The sequence below is a fragment of the Priapulus caudatus genome, unplaced genomic scaffold (assembly GCF_000485595.1).
Source record: "Priapulus caudatus unplaced genomic scaffold, Priapulus_caudatus-5.0.1 Scaffold344, whole genome shotgun sequence".
NCBI classification, from domain to species: Eukaryota; Metazoa; Priapulida; class Priapulimorpha; order Priapulimorphida; family Priapulidae; genus Priapulus; species Priapulus caudatus.
Genome location: NW_014577405.1, coordinates 244,533 through 258,675, shown reverse-complemented (window position 1 = coordinate 258,675; position 14,143 = coordinate 244,533). Strand labels below are relative to the sequence as shown.

At 43.2% G+C, this 14,143-nt stretch overlaps 1 protein-coding gene across 1 annotated transcript in view; it reads left to right on the top strand.

The window, feature by feature from the left end:
• The first annotated feature begins 7,358 nt into the window (after nucleotides 1-7,358).
• Nucleotides 7,359-14,143, top strand: part of LOC106809315 (E3 ubiquitin-protein ligase NEDD4-like) — a 21,289-nt gene continuing 14,504 nt past the window's right edge. The window contains exons 1-7 of the mRNA XM_014812355.1: nucleotides 7,359-7,406; nucleotides 8,694-8,933; nucleotides 9,260-9,456; nucleotides 9,873-10,032; nucleotides 10,494-10,652; nucleotides 10,908-11,027; nucleotides 12,197-12,364. Coding sequence (XP_014667841.1) covers nucleotides 8,724-8,933; nucleotides 9,260-9,456; nucleotides 9,873-10,032; nucleotides 10,494-10,652; nucleotides 10,908-11,027; nucleotides 12,197-12,364 — 1,014 coding nt within the window. The 5' untranslated portion in view covers nucleotides 7,359-7,406; nucleotides 8,694-8,723. The remainder of the gene's footprint in view (nucleotides 7,407-8,693; nucleotides 8,934-9,259; nucleotides 9,457-9,872; nucleotides 10,033-10,493; nucleotides 10,653-10,907; nucleotides 11,028-12,196; nucleotides 12,365-14,143) is intronic.

Genomic DNA, 14,143 nt, shown 5'->3' with positions numbered 1-14,143 from the left:
CACCGTTTCAAAGGTCTGCCAACAGGCACGGTTCAGCCATACCGTTGCTTTGCGTGTACTCGGGAGGAGTATGATGCTGAAATCGTATTTGCGTGCAAACTCGCAAACACATCACTCGAGTATTGACCACTTATCGAAATGACTTCTTCTCGGAGCCATAACGTGCAAACTGTTCTTTTAGCACCTCAATCACAGTTGCATCTAGTGTCAGATACTTTGGTAAACTCGACAAACTTCGAAGTAGAGTCTACAACAAATGTACATTACTCCGTCGATTTCAAACAGTCTGTTGCGCTTTTTGCCATGCCCTCTGAGTCGCATGAGATTCAGTGGTTCCTCTGTTGTTTGTTCGAAATGACAGACAAATGTCACATCGACTCACTAGCTCCTTTATCTGCTGTCATTCATACTTGCCAAAACAGATATCTCTCGCTCTCCGCTGGCACTTCTCAACACCTAGATGACTACTGGGATACGATCCAACATGTCCGCACGACAGACCCTCTGGCACAATGATTACTCTCTGACTTCAGTAGTAACCTATACTACAGCTCAGTCCTCACGATATGACCAATACTGTCTCACTCTACAGATACTTTTGACCGTTCCTCCGGCCAACCAATGACAATTACTCTTTCAGACTGTGTAAAGTACTGTCTCGTTGTGCTTGCCAGCTGGAACTCTTCAACTTTCCTCGGTGAATGGCATGTTTTCCACTGTGTGAACTAAATCCTCTTCACCTCTTGCTCGGGCAAGCCACTGGACTCGACTAGTGCATCAGCAATAAACATCTCCTTCCAGGTTTATACTGGACCTTGCCAATCAATTTCTGCAATCTGATGAGCCACCTCTGTATTCTTGGAGGTTGCTGATGGCAACAGCTTTCGGTGCAGGCTTCTAATGGCTTATGGGCGTTTCCACAACCACGCCCGATCTCCATAAATGTTAGTCATGGAACTTGTACAGCCCCATACAATGGCTAGCATCACACGTTCAATGTTGGCATAATTTCTTTCAGCACTATCAGCGAGCGTGAAGCATATGCTACTGGCCTTCCTCCTGAATTAGACATGCCCTAAACCTTCTGAGAAGCATCAACCGAGAGTGTGACGGCTTCCTCGGTTTAGTAAGCAAGAACTGGTGCTCTCGTCAGGGCTGATTTGAGGTCATCCATACTCGCCTGGTACGCTCATCCCAGTGCCATGCTACATCTTTCGTGCAACTCACGCAATGTCACTCCGCTTGAGAGTTAGAAGGATTATTCAACAAAATTCACCATTCCTAGAAATCGCTGCAAACCAGTTTTGTCCTTTGGCGTTTCCATCGCGTGAATTGCTGTTATGCGCTCTTCCGACACTTGTAGTCATTCTCGTGTCAGCACGTTGCCCATGTATGCGACTGATTCAGTCCAAATTTGCATTTCGCACATTCAGTGTGAGTTATACTCACGACACGGCGCAACACTGTATGAGTCTCGCATTGTGTTCCTGGATGGTTTTTCCCCATATCAAGATATCGTCCATAATCACCTCGATCCATCCAGTCGTCAACATCTGTGACCAATTCTCTGCCACACTTCGGAGCTGATTTTATACCGAATGCCATGCGTTTAAACCGATGTCGTCCGAACGGCGTATTGAACGTCAACAGCTTGGCACTCCGCTGGGTAACAGGCACTTGGTAGTCTAGTTGCTTGTCCAGCATCCAAAACACTGAAGTACTGCTCCTGACAATTTGGACGCGACTTCATCCAGTGCTTTCATAAGGGTGATGCTCCCGTTTAATAGCTCGGTTCAATCTTCGGGTCGATGCTAATGCGCAAACCCCATCGTTTTCTCAATCCCCCATGAATTGACCCCCCAGTTCACCTAGTTCTTTTTTTCAAAAAAACCACCAGTTTCTATAATTCTTCTATGTGTTCATTTTCTTCAATGTGCTTCACTTTGTCTCTAAGACATAGGTACTCGCCTAGGCGGATGTTACAACTGTTGATACCTCTCATCAATTTTATGTCATAAGTAGTCGGCAGACGCGCCACATGATCAAACAGTCTGTGTATGTTTGTCCAGAATTCTCTGGCTGTTCTCTGCGTTCCATGTATCTCTGACTGCATAACACTCTCTCAATGAGCTTCATGTGCAAACATGTGGAGTCCAAGAGACAGGTCTCACGCCACCATTCCGGTCAATTACATGGAATTCCGTCAGGAAATATAACCGATCTTGTATATTTTACGTTAGATGTGCAGCCCTTTACACACGGCTTCCGCTTTGTCAAGTAGCAACAAGCTTCCACACTGAGATGGCTTGGATGGAGTGTGCATGGTTCAATTCGGTCACACAATTTCTCGGGATCAGTTATATCTTGCCCCTGTATCCTAACTTGAAATGAAACTGGCTTGCTTTTCAATTCCACATTACTTGCCACTGGTTTCTCTGCGTTTGCTGTCACCGAATCAGTGTGTATTCATGTAAATGAACAACCCATAGTCTTCTACTGTCATCATTACGTCTGATTCTTCAACCAAGTGACATCGCTTTTTGACGCTAGCCGATCTACAACACTTGCAAAGTGTCCCAACATCCCGTCTCTTACACTTACTACAATTTCTACTCCAACGCCTTGGGACCACTGTCCTGACTTGTGGTATGTAGTATCCACATTTGAACATTGGGTCTGCTGGGCTTTCTTCTTGCCACTCATTCAGGCTGTAGACTGGCCCCTCCCCCTTGTTGTCCATCGACGTGTCCTCTCGCCATGAACCATCGTGCCCACCGGCACGGCCAATAGCATGAACGACATTAGATTACTGGCGAATGTGGATGGTGTCGCAAGTTTAAATCATTGCACATGCATTTTTGACCTTACTTCAGCAGCTCCGCAAATCTGCAAGCCGCTCTAGCAGCGATAACTCAGTTCTCGAAGTAGCCGTTCTTTGATGATGAAAGTCTCGCACACACCTGACACGATCTGATCTCTAATGGGATTGCCATCCAAAGCATCGAATCCCGCATGATTTGGCAAGTCTACGTAAGTCAGTGACAACTGATCACCGATTCCATCATTCTGTATGGACACTTAGAACAAATGCCTTTGTACGTTCGTTTTTCTTGTTGGGTTGCAATGCGTTTCGAATTATCACACACTTCTTTCTGTTTCATGTTCATCGCCTTCATTCTCCCACGTGAAAGTATTATACAGCCTCAGTCCGTCTGCGTCCGATCACATTGAGCAATACAATGACTTTTCGTTGTTCAGTTTGCATACCTATACCACACGCCGACAGGAAAATATTTCATATTCCTTGTTTGAACTTTTCCCAGATTCTCACTCAATTTCCTGGAGTTTCAAATTCCTGTAGGGCGTCTAAACGGGTCCGGGCAATTCAGTGTTGAAACACAATTTCTGCACCATATAAACGGTGTCGGAGACACACCTAAAGATGCGGGCGTGTAACAAACAACTGATTTATTAAGGTTTCGTACAACACTCGTCCATAGGTGGCGCTGTATATCAATACCAACATTGTACATATCGGCTACCAGTCTAGATTTTGTACGTATGATATACCCAAACAATATTTTTTTTGATATTTTGCGTTGTTTTTATATATACTGGTGTGCATACTGCAGAGTTCAGTAGTATGGATATTGGTTAATTTTTGTTTCTTGAGAACCTATAAGTATAACCTCTTATCCCACTATTTTCATATGTTATATGTTGCCGCATGTTTAGTTATGCAGCCAATACTCGAGACGCTAACTATCGTGATAATTGAGAGCTTACCGTGTCTAAAATAATGTGTTTCATGCCATGATAAGTTACTCACAGACATTTTCAAGTCCGGAGGCTTCTAATATATCAAAATAGATGTACCTTGGGTTTGGCACTGGTAACTAGATGCATTTGCATGGAATTATCATTGTGGTTTTTTTATACTGCGCATTTTTCGATTTCTGCATGAATTGTTCAGATGACAGCTCAGTTCCAGGCGCTAGATTTTAGGCCGGTTTGCACCGGTTCCAGAAACCGGTCACAGCTGGTATCTCAGAATTGACCTTCCAAATTCACCAGAATGCACCAAATATAGCCTAATTTTTTTTAATTCCGGGGGCCATGCACCCCCTGGACCCCCTAGCTGTGACTAGAACTATGAAACTGGTCACCCAAACCCTCTGGATCCGCCCCCGCAGTTGTGGTAACAGTAGCATAGAAGCGAGATGCTTGTGCATGCCTCTAAAGTGCTTGAAAGTGTTTTCACCCTTAAAGATACACAGCTTAGCCTAGCAATAAGCATCAAGTCTGTAAGAATGAACTATAATTTAAGTTGCCCTAAATACGTTTGTGTACGAGTCTGCATTTTTACCCAGGATAATTTTCCCAGGATCGCCATCGCAATTCGCGATTATTTCAGCATTTGCTACGCACATATTTTTTATGAATCGGCAGTTGTGGCGATGCAGCCCATGGCGGAAATTGTAAACGGAAACATACATTGTTTACAATTTACTTTATTTCGAGGCTGCTTTCCGCGTGCAAGAAATGCCACGTTCACGCCGATTTGATGATTTGTTAACACCACGGGCCAACGTGAACTTGAAACAAATCCTGCCCCCCCCCCCCGCGTACATCAATCAATATGCCGCCCCAGCACGCTATACACAGCCACGCGTGCTGCGCGCGCTGCACGTCTCCGCGCGGCTGCTGTTCTTCGGCGCACCTTGATAATATAAAGTGAGGATGTCTGAGTGCGAGGGACGTCAGATAAGCCCCCTTCACAATCGCTAGAACTGTATTTTCACTCAATGTTTGGAAAAAAAATATAACGTACAGGACACCAACATTTGCATTAAAGTTCTAGATCAATTAATTTTACTCGCCACACATGGCGAGTCAGCTTTAGCTTTCACTCGCCCGGCCGATATTATTTCACTCGACATTGGCGATCGCGGACGAGGCCAAGCATCGCACGCTGTTTAAACGCTGGGGCAGCCGGTGCCAAACGCGAGTGTGTCCTAGGCTATAAGCTAGCTGATGCCTGTCACAGGCAGACACCGATAACACGCCCAGCATTGCCCCTGCGGATGCTAAATTTTGCACTGTGATTGTCTGAAAAAAATGCATATATCAAATTTATCAATATTTGCCTTATGCAAAATTTATTTTGATATAGCAAATTTGCGATGCAAATCTTTGGCTGGAAATTGATTCCCTGTTGACCACTGAACATTATATTTTGTAAATGATGTTTCTATGTTAAGTCCACCTTTTGCTTCTAAATAACGTCATTGTTCAAAACTAGATTTTAAAAATAAAAATCATGCATTTAACTTTCTTTGGTATTTCAGACACTGAACCCCAGTATGGAACAGAATTCCTATTATCGGAGTAGAGTCATTAATACAAATATGCTATTGGTTAGGAGTGAATACGGATTTATGTAACCCGAGCGTGATATTTCCCGGCCGGATGCCGAGCGAATATCACCTCTCGAGCGTATAATAAATCCTCTGTATCACCTGAAAAAATAGCGCTCAATAATCTGTTATAGGTTTTATTATATGACATTTTTATAAACTTAACCATGTGTAGCACCAATCCATACTTAGTTTTAAGCTGGTCATCGGAAACAGTTCCAAATCTTGTCAAGCCGGGTTTGTTTACACTGTCGTCTGCCATTTTCACTCCAGTGAGGCAACGACAATCCGCGCTTCTGATTGGTCAAAAATTGCAGCACAGGTTCCTGTATTATAATATTCACCTGCGAGGCGCCCGACGGGGTTTTGGACTGTTATATTCACCTCGCGTGCACGGATTCTGTAGGTTTCGGTGGAACATCGCAATATATTTAGACCTATAAGAGGGGTTTTGACCAATCAGCGTGTGGGAAAAATGACAGTCATATAATAAAATAAATTATTAATATGTTTATGGCATTTATCGATACATAATATACCAGTTATGTTCCATTCCAATTTCACCTATAAGGTCGGTGTAGGTCTATTCCATATTTATTATAAAGCTGTTGATTTGTTAGGGCAACCCCTATTATAATTCTCCATTGAGTACATTCCATTTTATAAATGTTTGCTTTTTGTTGGTTATTTCTGTGAGACCGTCAAATGTAACGGTAAATTCTATAACATCAACCCTGTTTTCCCTTGACTTCCATTAAATAATTAAAGACACATTCCTACAAAAAGATTCTCACCCAACAGAAGTAATATAAGTGCAAGTATAAAAACTTTTAAACACATTTTAATTTGACTGGTATCGATTTTAACACAGCTACATGTAATATATGCACGACGCAAAAAATACTTGAATTTAGTTTACCAGGAACAACGTTTAGATTGGCATATGCGAGGTTGTGAATATGTGGGCTAAAAATACAGGAAAAGAACTGGGCACTATTTATTACTGATTGTCTTGTTATTTGCATCATCACACAATGTCTGCTTAGTGTGCTTGCATTCAGTAGAGAAGTAAAACCACAGGCTATATACTGGAGTACATTCGAGGCAGGAACACTGATTGCACACACGCACACATACACATGCACGCACGCACGCACGCACGCACACACACACTGCATATGAAATGGCATTCCTTCTAGGGCAGCACAGACATTGCTTTAATTCGAGAGTTGGGCAACCTCTTTTTAATGTATATAAAGCTACAGGTGGGGTGAATGTAAAGTAAAATGTGCAACGTGCTAAAATTTCAGAAATCAGGTTGCTAAATTAAAAAGTAGAAAATGAAACATTTTCAAAAAATCAGCAAATCAACAAAAAGTTTATTCAAAACAATTACAAATGTTACTATTTTACATCCGACTTAATGACACTCTGAAATAGTGGAAAAATATAAAACATCCAATATATAATTTTTATGGCAATCGGATATATTATATCTGGACTCCGTGTATACATTTCAAGTCAGAATGTGCAGGGAAAGTTTTTACATGTAACGTTTCATGAATGCGTACAGGTTTAACGTTGAAGCGGTTCCAGGACTTGAATTTTACCATGACACCCGTGCAGCAAGTTCCTTGGTTACCCTCCCTTCTTGTTGTCGTACCCCCGAAACCAGGATGATAGCCACTGCAATAAACCACCATGGCCGGCCTACCTAGTTTGCCTTTAATTGTGCCCTTCCCATAATTTTAATGTTGTGTCGCTATCCCTCTCTGGCTACATAAGAGGTGTTGCTAGACATTAAGTTTTTTTTGTAACCTGTCTTTGATGGATGTGTTTGTATTAGTGCCCAACTAATGTGGTACCCTAAAATTAATGACAAATATATGGCAATATCTTCTTTGTAATTGTGTGATTTTTATTTATTTATTCCAGGTCATTCCAGATCGGAATCGTTTATTGCTCGAGGTTTTTGATGAAAATAGATTGGTAAGCCTGGTGAAGTAGGGTGATTAATTATGCCTGGTGCCTATTAGATCCATCTCATATGTGCTATTTGTTCTGTTATGTGAGGGAGGGGCAGTCCGAAAAGTACAGTATCAATTAAAAAGTATGATGGTCTACGGTAAAGGTAAACGAGGGGAAGAGAGATGACGTGTGATTCATGTCAATGATGTGTCAATTTGAATTAGGGGGTGTAACGATTCAACGACGTATCGGTGAAATGCAATACAGTGGCTCACGATATGATAATTGATAAACAGCAACTGTATCGCTATACAAACAATATGCGTGTTAAACAGTAAATAAGGTAAGCTAAACTATTTAATAAAGTACATGTAATTTCATTTACTTGAAAACTATCATTATTATGCTGGATTTATATGGACATATTATACTATGTTTATATCGGAAAATATATTATGTTATGAACCTGCACTCTCGGTGTCACGTAGATATCCTTGGCTGCCGTAGAGATCTGGGTCAATATATATGGCGTGCTTGTATTGCTGCCAAAATTGTTAGCACAAAACAATCAAAAGAGTGCTGAATTACTGGTGTGTGTCCTTGCTGCACACATACTGTAGCACTGTAGCACTGTGCATGGCGAGCTTGTGAGTGGAGCCATCTATCGCAGTTCAGTCTAGAACACTCAGAACTTTTCAGTGTGTTGCAGCCATAGAAACATATGGTAACTAATGGTGTGCTATATATTTATATGGCGTCGAAATAACCATAATACGTTCGTGTTATGAAGGTATTGAAATACATATCATAACGTTAGAAAAACATTCGAATTTGACCATCCATCTGATCTTAAAATTACGATATTTACCAATCAGATGGGTATTCAATCGATTGGTGGTGGCAGCAACAAAATAAGCTTCTGTACACTGTTGTCATATCTTTCGGGGAAACCTACCTTTCTATTCCAGCTATATCTGTCCTCCGTGAACGTGTATTTTCAACTTCTGGGGATATTGTACCAGCCGCCCCTACTGGCGGGAATGTTGACATTTTAATTTTCCTGAATAAAACATGCAATTGCAATTTTCACTTTAAAAGTTAACATTACTTTATACATGGTATGACAAATTTATCATAACATGCAATTTACAATATCTCTTTCTGTCTGTGTATTATGGTACGTATGTGGCGATCTGCATATATCAAGATACGTATCATATCGTGACCCTAGTGTATCATGACACCTCTAATTTGAACTTTTTGAATATTGATAGTATTATTGATTGCCCAAATTCACCCACCTTTCAGACGCGGGATGACTTCCTAGGTCAGACAGAAATGCTGCTAAGTTTTGTCCCCATGGAACAAGAGCATCCAACCCCGTTTAGGAATTACTTGTTGCGCCCTAGGAGCTCGCGCTCAAAGGTCAAAGGGCACATGCGATTATCTATTGGCATAGTAAGCTCTGAACAGGAAGCTACTGTAGAGGAAGCATCCACAGCAGGAAGCGAAGCTGAAGAAGCTGCGAATTTGTCCCTCGACCATGAGGTAGGTGACGTTGGTTTCGTTACTTTTTCGTGGATGCCGTCGCCGTATAGGTAACAAATTTGGTTAGGTATGGCAAGTTCAATTCTGTGCAATTGTTTCATCACATATTGTTATAATGAATCGTGAGAGTGTGTTATGTTTTAATCTCTTAGCTAAAAGCAATCTAGCATGTGTTTTGACTGGATGAGTGCATTTTAATATCACAAGTGAGGCGAGCTGCCACATTGATCTGTGACAGTTGGTTAGCCTTTATGGTTGGGATGAATCCTAGGTTTTCAATAAGATAAATGAGTTTCTCTGCTCTTGCGGTGGCTGCATAGCACCAGGATGTTGATGATGCGGAGGGAAGTGACACAGAGGAAGGAAGCAGCCAAGAGAGGCAGGATCAAGTAACGCCCCTTCATCGGACGGAGACGCCACCACTGCCTCTCGGATGGCAGGAGAGGGTCGATGGGAATGGCCGGCTGTTTTATGTCGACAACATAAACAGGAGAACGCAGTGGGAGCGGCCGACATTAGTACCGTAAGTGTTTCCTTAGACTCGGAACGTGTGCTGCAGGTTCGGTGGAGGTGACCATGCAGCTTTTGTTGTGTCTTGTGCAGGGCCACTGCTGTCCATTGCCACCGTCGCAAAATTCTATAGATGAACGACAGTGTCAAATTTACTATACTGGTAGATAAATGTAATTGCAAGAGGATTTATTTAACTGCATAAGGATTCTTTAACTGCATATTGATTAACCGCATGTTGAATGATGAATTTTAGTCAAATTGCAATTGCACCGACAAACTCCGTAACCGGTAGTGCTTTGGTTTAAGTCACAGGTATGCACCTTATAGATACAGACAAGCAGCATTGCTTTAAAACATGAGTAACTTGAAAACTACCCGAGGCTGCCATGTTTCGTGCGCATGCATCTAATTACCGTGTCGCTGTAGGTCACATGCGCCTGCCTCGGCGCAGCGAGAAGAGCGGAGAGCTGCTCTGGTGTTTCAGCAGCGACGGCATATCAGTCAGGATGACTCGATGGAGCATGCAGCAAATTCAGAGCAGGTCCTGGCTGAGCTGAACATCACGCCACATGCAGGCGATGCACTGGTGAGTGAAGCCTCTAGCATCGACTTCTACGAAACATTACAACACATGCAGGCGATGCACAGGTGAGTGCAGCCTCTAGCATCGTCTGCTACGAAACATTACACCACATGCAGGCGATGCACAGGTGAGTGCAGCCTCTAGCATCGTCTGCTACGAAACATTACAACACATGCAGGCGATGCACAGGTGAATGCAGCCTCTAGCACTGGCTGCTATGAAACATTGACCATAGTTACTCGACCAGTGGTCAAGTGCTCCTTCCAAAATCGTAAGTTTTTGCAACACCAGGTGTAATTGTGTGAGTCATCTGCACGTACAGTTACATTTTTTTTTAATTTTTGCGTCTTGGCTTAAAGTTCTAAGCATATACGAAGAGGATTTGGAGGTTTTTTTAATGTCTTTATGCATTGCTTTGTGTTTGTGAGGTCCTAATGCATGTATGTTACGTGAACCGGTTTTAGCCAAGCCCAACAGAACCTGTGGATGGCGAGACACCGTCGTCTCTATGGAGCGGACATTCAGAGTCTTCTTTGCCGACGACACCAGAGGCGGTTGACACAGTTGATTCGATAACAGAGCAACTCGCGAATCTGCCAATAGATCAAAACGTGATAGAACAGGTGCGTTAATTATTAGCTCATTATGCGATATCTGTGCGTGCGTGCGTGCGTGCGTGCGTGCGTGCGTGCGTGCGTGCGTGCGTGCATGCGTGTGTTGTAACTTACCGATTTATCACTGTTTTGAATGTACTTTCTTGCATTTAATGTCATGTTCGACGGTGAGGAGCTTGCAAGCTCATGTTGACATATCTGTTACCAATGTGTCGTCTTTAAATTAATAAATAAATTAAATAAATAAAAATGTACTTTTCGTAGGCACGGGTGGCAGGTATAGCCAGCCCTGATGATGTATCAATGCCACAAGGGTGGGCGATGCAGGTTGCCCAGAATGGCAGAGTATTCTTCATTGATCATAACACAAGAACCACCACATGGGTAGATACATTTTACTTCGTTTTTATTAGCTCACCTTGACATCGTCAAGCTGAGCTATTGCGATGGGTCGTTGTCCGTCCGTCCGTTCGTCCGTCCGTCAACATTTGGCTTCGGTCAATGATAACTCAGGAACCGTTTGACCCACATATTTGAAATTGGGTGTAGTTGTTACTGCTATGCTCCCATATTAAATGTCCTATTTTTGGAGCCACTAACCAAGTCGGCGTACTTTCGAGCCACGGCGATTTTTTGGCAAAATGGAATTGCCATTAGTTCAGTTCAGGTTCAACGGATTTTTGTTCATTTTGGTATGTGAATGAATAAGGGCTAAGGGTTTTGATATTAAAAAAAAAAAAAATGCAAATTAGGTAGGGTTTGGCAATTATATAGCATATAATGCAGGTAACAAACAGTCTGTGGTGTGAAACTCATCTGGTTCGTTTTACAAGATTTCATTGACAATATCTTTAATTCAAAATTGGTATTTCCTCTCCACCCTGCCGATAAAATGTCTATATTAGAGTAAAGTTTTACAAAACATGTCGAAACGCAGCATAACCTATTTATTTCGAACGCCATCGCTACAAAGCGGGTATAGCGCCATCTACCGTAACAAATTGTGATTCATTTTGGTTTATAAATTATTATTGCGATATACAGATGGCAATCGTTTCTATAATGTACGTCGATGGTTGCTCAATTAAAACCTGCATTCTTCTTACTCACTCATTTGTGTCCTTTTTTGTGGTGAGCTACAGTGTCATTGACACTTTCATCTGACATAGTATCAGATTTTGCAAATAATGCCTTTTGTGTGTATTGTGTATGTTAATATCGACCGAGACATTCTTTCTTTTCTGTATCTTAGCTTAAAACATAAAAGAATTGTTGACGATCGTGACTGATTACAGTAATTGTGAATTTGAGAAATTTCCTGATCAATCTTCATTCAAACGTCGCTGCAACCAGTTTAAGGGTAACCATCCTTCTTCAGTCGTATTCAATTCAGCAAGCCGTACGGAAAAGGTCGAACGTGTCCAACGAGTAAGAAATTATCCCCGCAGAATCGATGCGTGAACGCATGCACGTCGTCCATCTGTTGTCGCCGTCTGCGGGGGGGGGGGTTGTGACGTAGCTGTGCATGACAGTGACCATTGCTCGGCTTGCAGAACGACCCGCGAACGAACGCTCCCAGTCCACGAGAGCGGCGGCGGCGCGGCCGCGGCCGTGGGCAAGCGACGCCGGACAGCGGCCTCTCTAGCCCGGCCGACAACGAGTCCGGCGACGAACCTGAGCTGCGGCACCGCTCGCTAACGATGCGAGTCGGACCACTGACAGTGAGTATGCTGAGTAATGTGAGCTTGCCCATTTGCAGAGCGACCCGCGCACGCAGCGTCCGACCCCGCGCCGGCGCCACCACCATCACAACGTGCGCGCGGCGAGCAGCTATGAGGCGGGGAATGAGGCGGAGCGGGAAGGGGCGAGGCGACCGCAGTCGCTAACGAGCGCACTGGGACCGCTAGCCGTGAGCTCTCCGTTCTCCTCTAGCATGGGTCGCTGTGGTGTGTGGCGCATGCTGCGTGCACGCGTGCAAAGGTCGTGCGCATGTGTGTGCGTGCGTGCCCGCGTGTGCATCCATGTGTGTGTGTGTGTGTGTGTGTGTGTGTGTGTGCGTGCATGCATGCGTGCGTGCGTGCATCTGTCCGTGTGTGTCTGTGTGGGTGCGTGTGCATGTGTGGTGTGTATGTCTGTGTGTGCATGTCTCTGAGTATGTGGGTGCGTGTGCGTGTGCGTGCGTGCGTGCGTGCATGTGTGTGTTATCTGAGTGTCTGCTTGCACGTGTGTGTACTTATGTTGATGGGTGTGTGTACTTATGTGGATGGGTGTGGGCACATGCATGCATGCATGTTTGCATGCGTGTGTGATCGTGCATGCCCGGCGCATGTGTGTCAGTCATTACAGGCGCACTATTTATCTCAACACGTAAATTCTTAGCCTGTCTTTCTCGGTGTGTAACCTGCCAAAATGCATTCCTAATAGAAAATGTCAACTGCATTATAATGTTAACATAATTAACATGATCATCCACATGATAATAATACCGAACCCCCTTTTTAGCTCAGTTTTCATTGATTTTCCCATATCTCAACATATATGTAGACAGTTATAAAACCTTTTCAGTAATCTGCAACTTATAATGAATGAATTTGCTCACATTCTTGTTATCATGGTATGTTATCTAATGACAGATTCTGCTATCTTCAATTCATTTTTTTTGTGGCTTGCCATTTAGTTTAATCTTGTCATTGTTTTCTGTTGCTTATTATTGATCCCAAAGGAATTAGGGCATAGGTATGAGACAGTCAGGCCATATGTCATTTATCACAATGGGGACAAAGGCCTACTTGGCCATTGTATGGAGAAAGTCGTGTTTCAGCTTTATTTGATTAGGACAGTATCTATATGTGTATGCGAATGTGTGCAATAGGATGTATGCCAGATACAATCCACTTCAAATATCTCATTATTTAGATGCAGGAACAAACAATAGCAGCAGCATTAAATAAACGGATTTCTCTTTGCACTGACTCGCATTACTGTACAATGCACGATATTTTGCGTTACTATACACATGCATTATGTTACATGCGCCATGTCATTGTAGTAACAACATTCACCTTGCACTGACTTGATACAGAGTGTGCAAGACTATTTTCGATAGGTTAGATCAGTGGTGGGCAAACTTTTCAAAGCGAGGGCCGCATCTGTGGGCCATGAAAAGTCAAAGGGCCGCACCTTTTAATATCGGTCGGTGCGCTCTAAGATAATACGTGCGTTTCGCCTGAAGGGCGCCATCTCTGGACCATAATTAGCTGAAATGGCGTTGCAGAGCGAACCAGAGACAATAGAACACTAATCTGTATGACACTGAAAAAGTCAGCCTCGGTTCAAGCACAAACATGTGGACCTTCACAAATTTTTATTTTTTATTTTTTTATTTGCTGTAGGCTTCCGCGGGCCGCACAGACCCCCGTGGAGGGCCCCAGGCGCCCCGCGGGCCGTAGTTTGCCCACCCCTTATCTAGACTGTTTATCTAGACATACGGTTAATTGTGT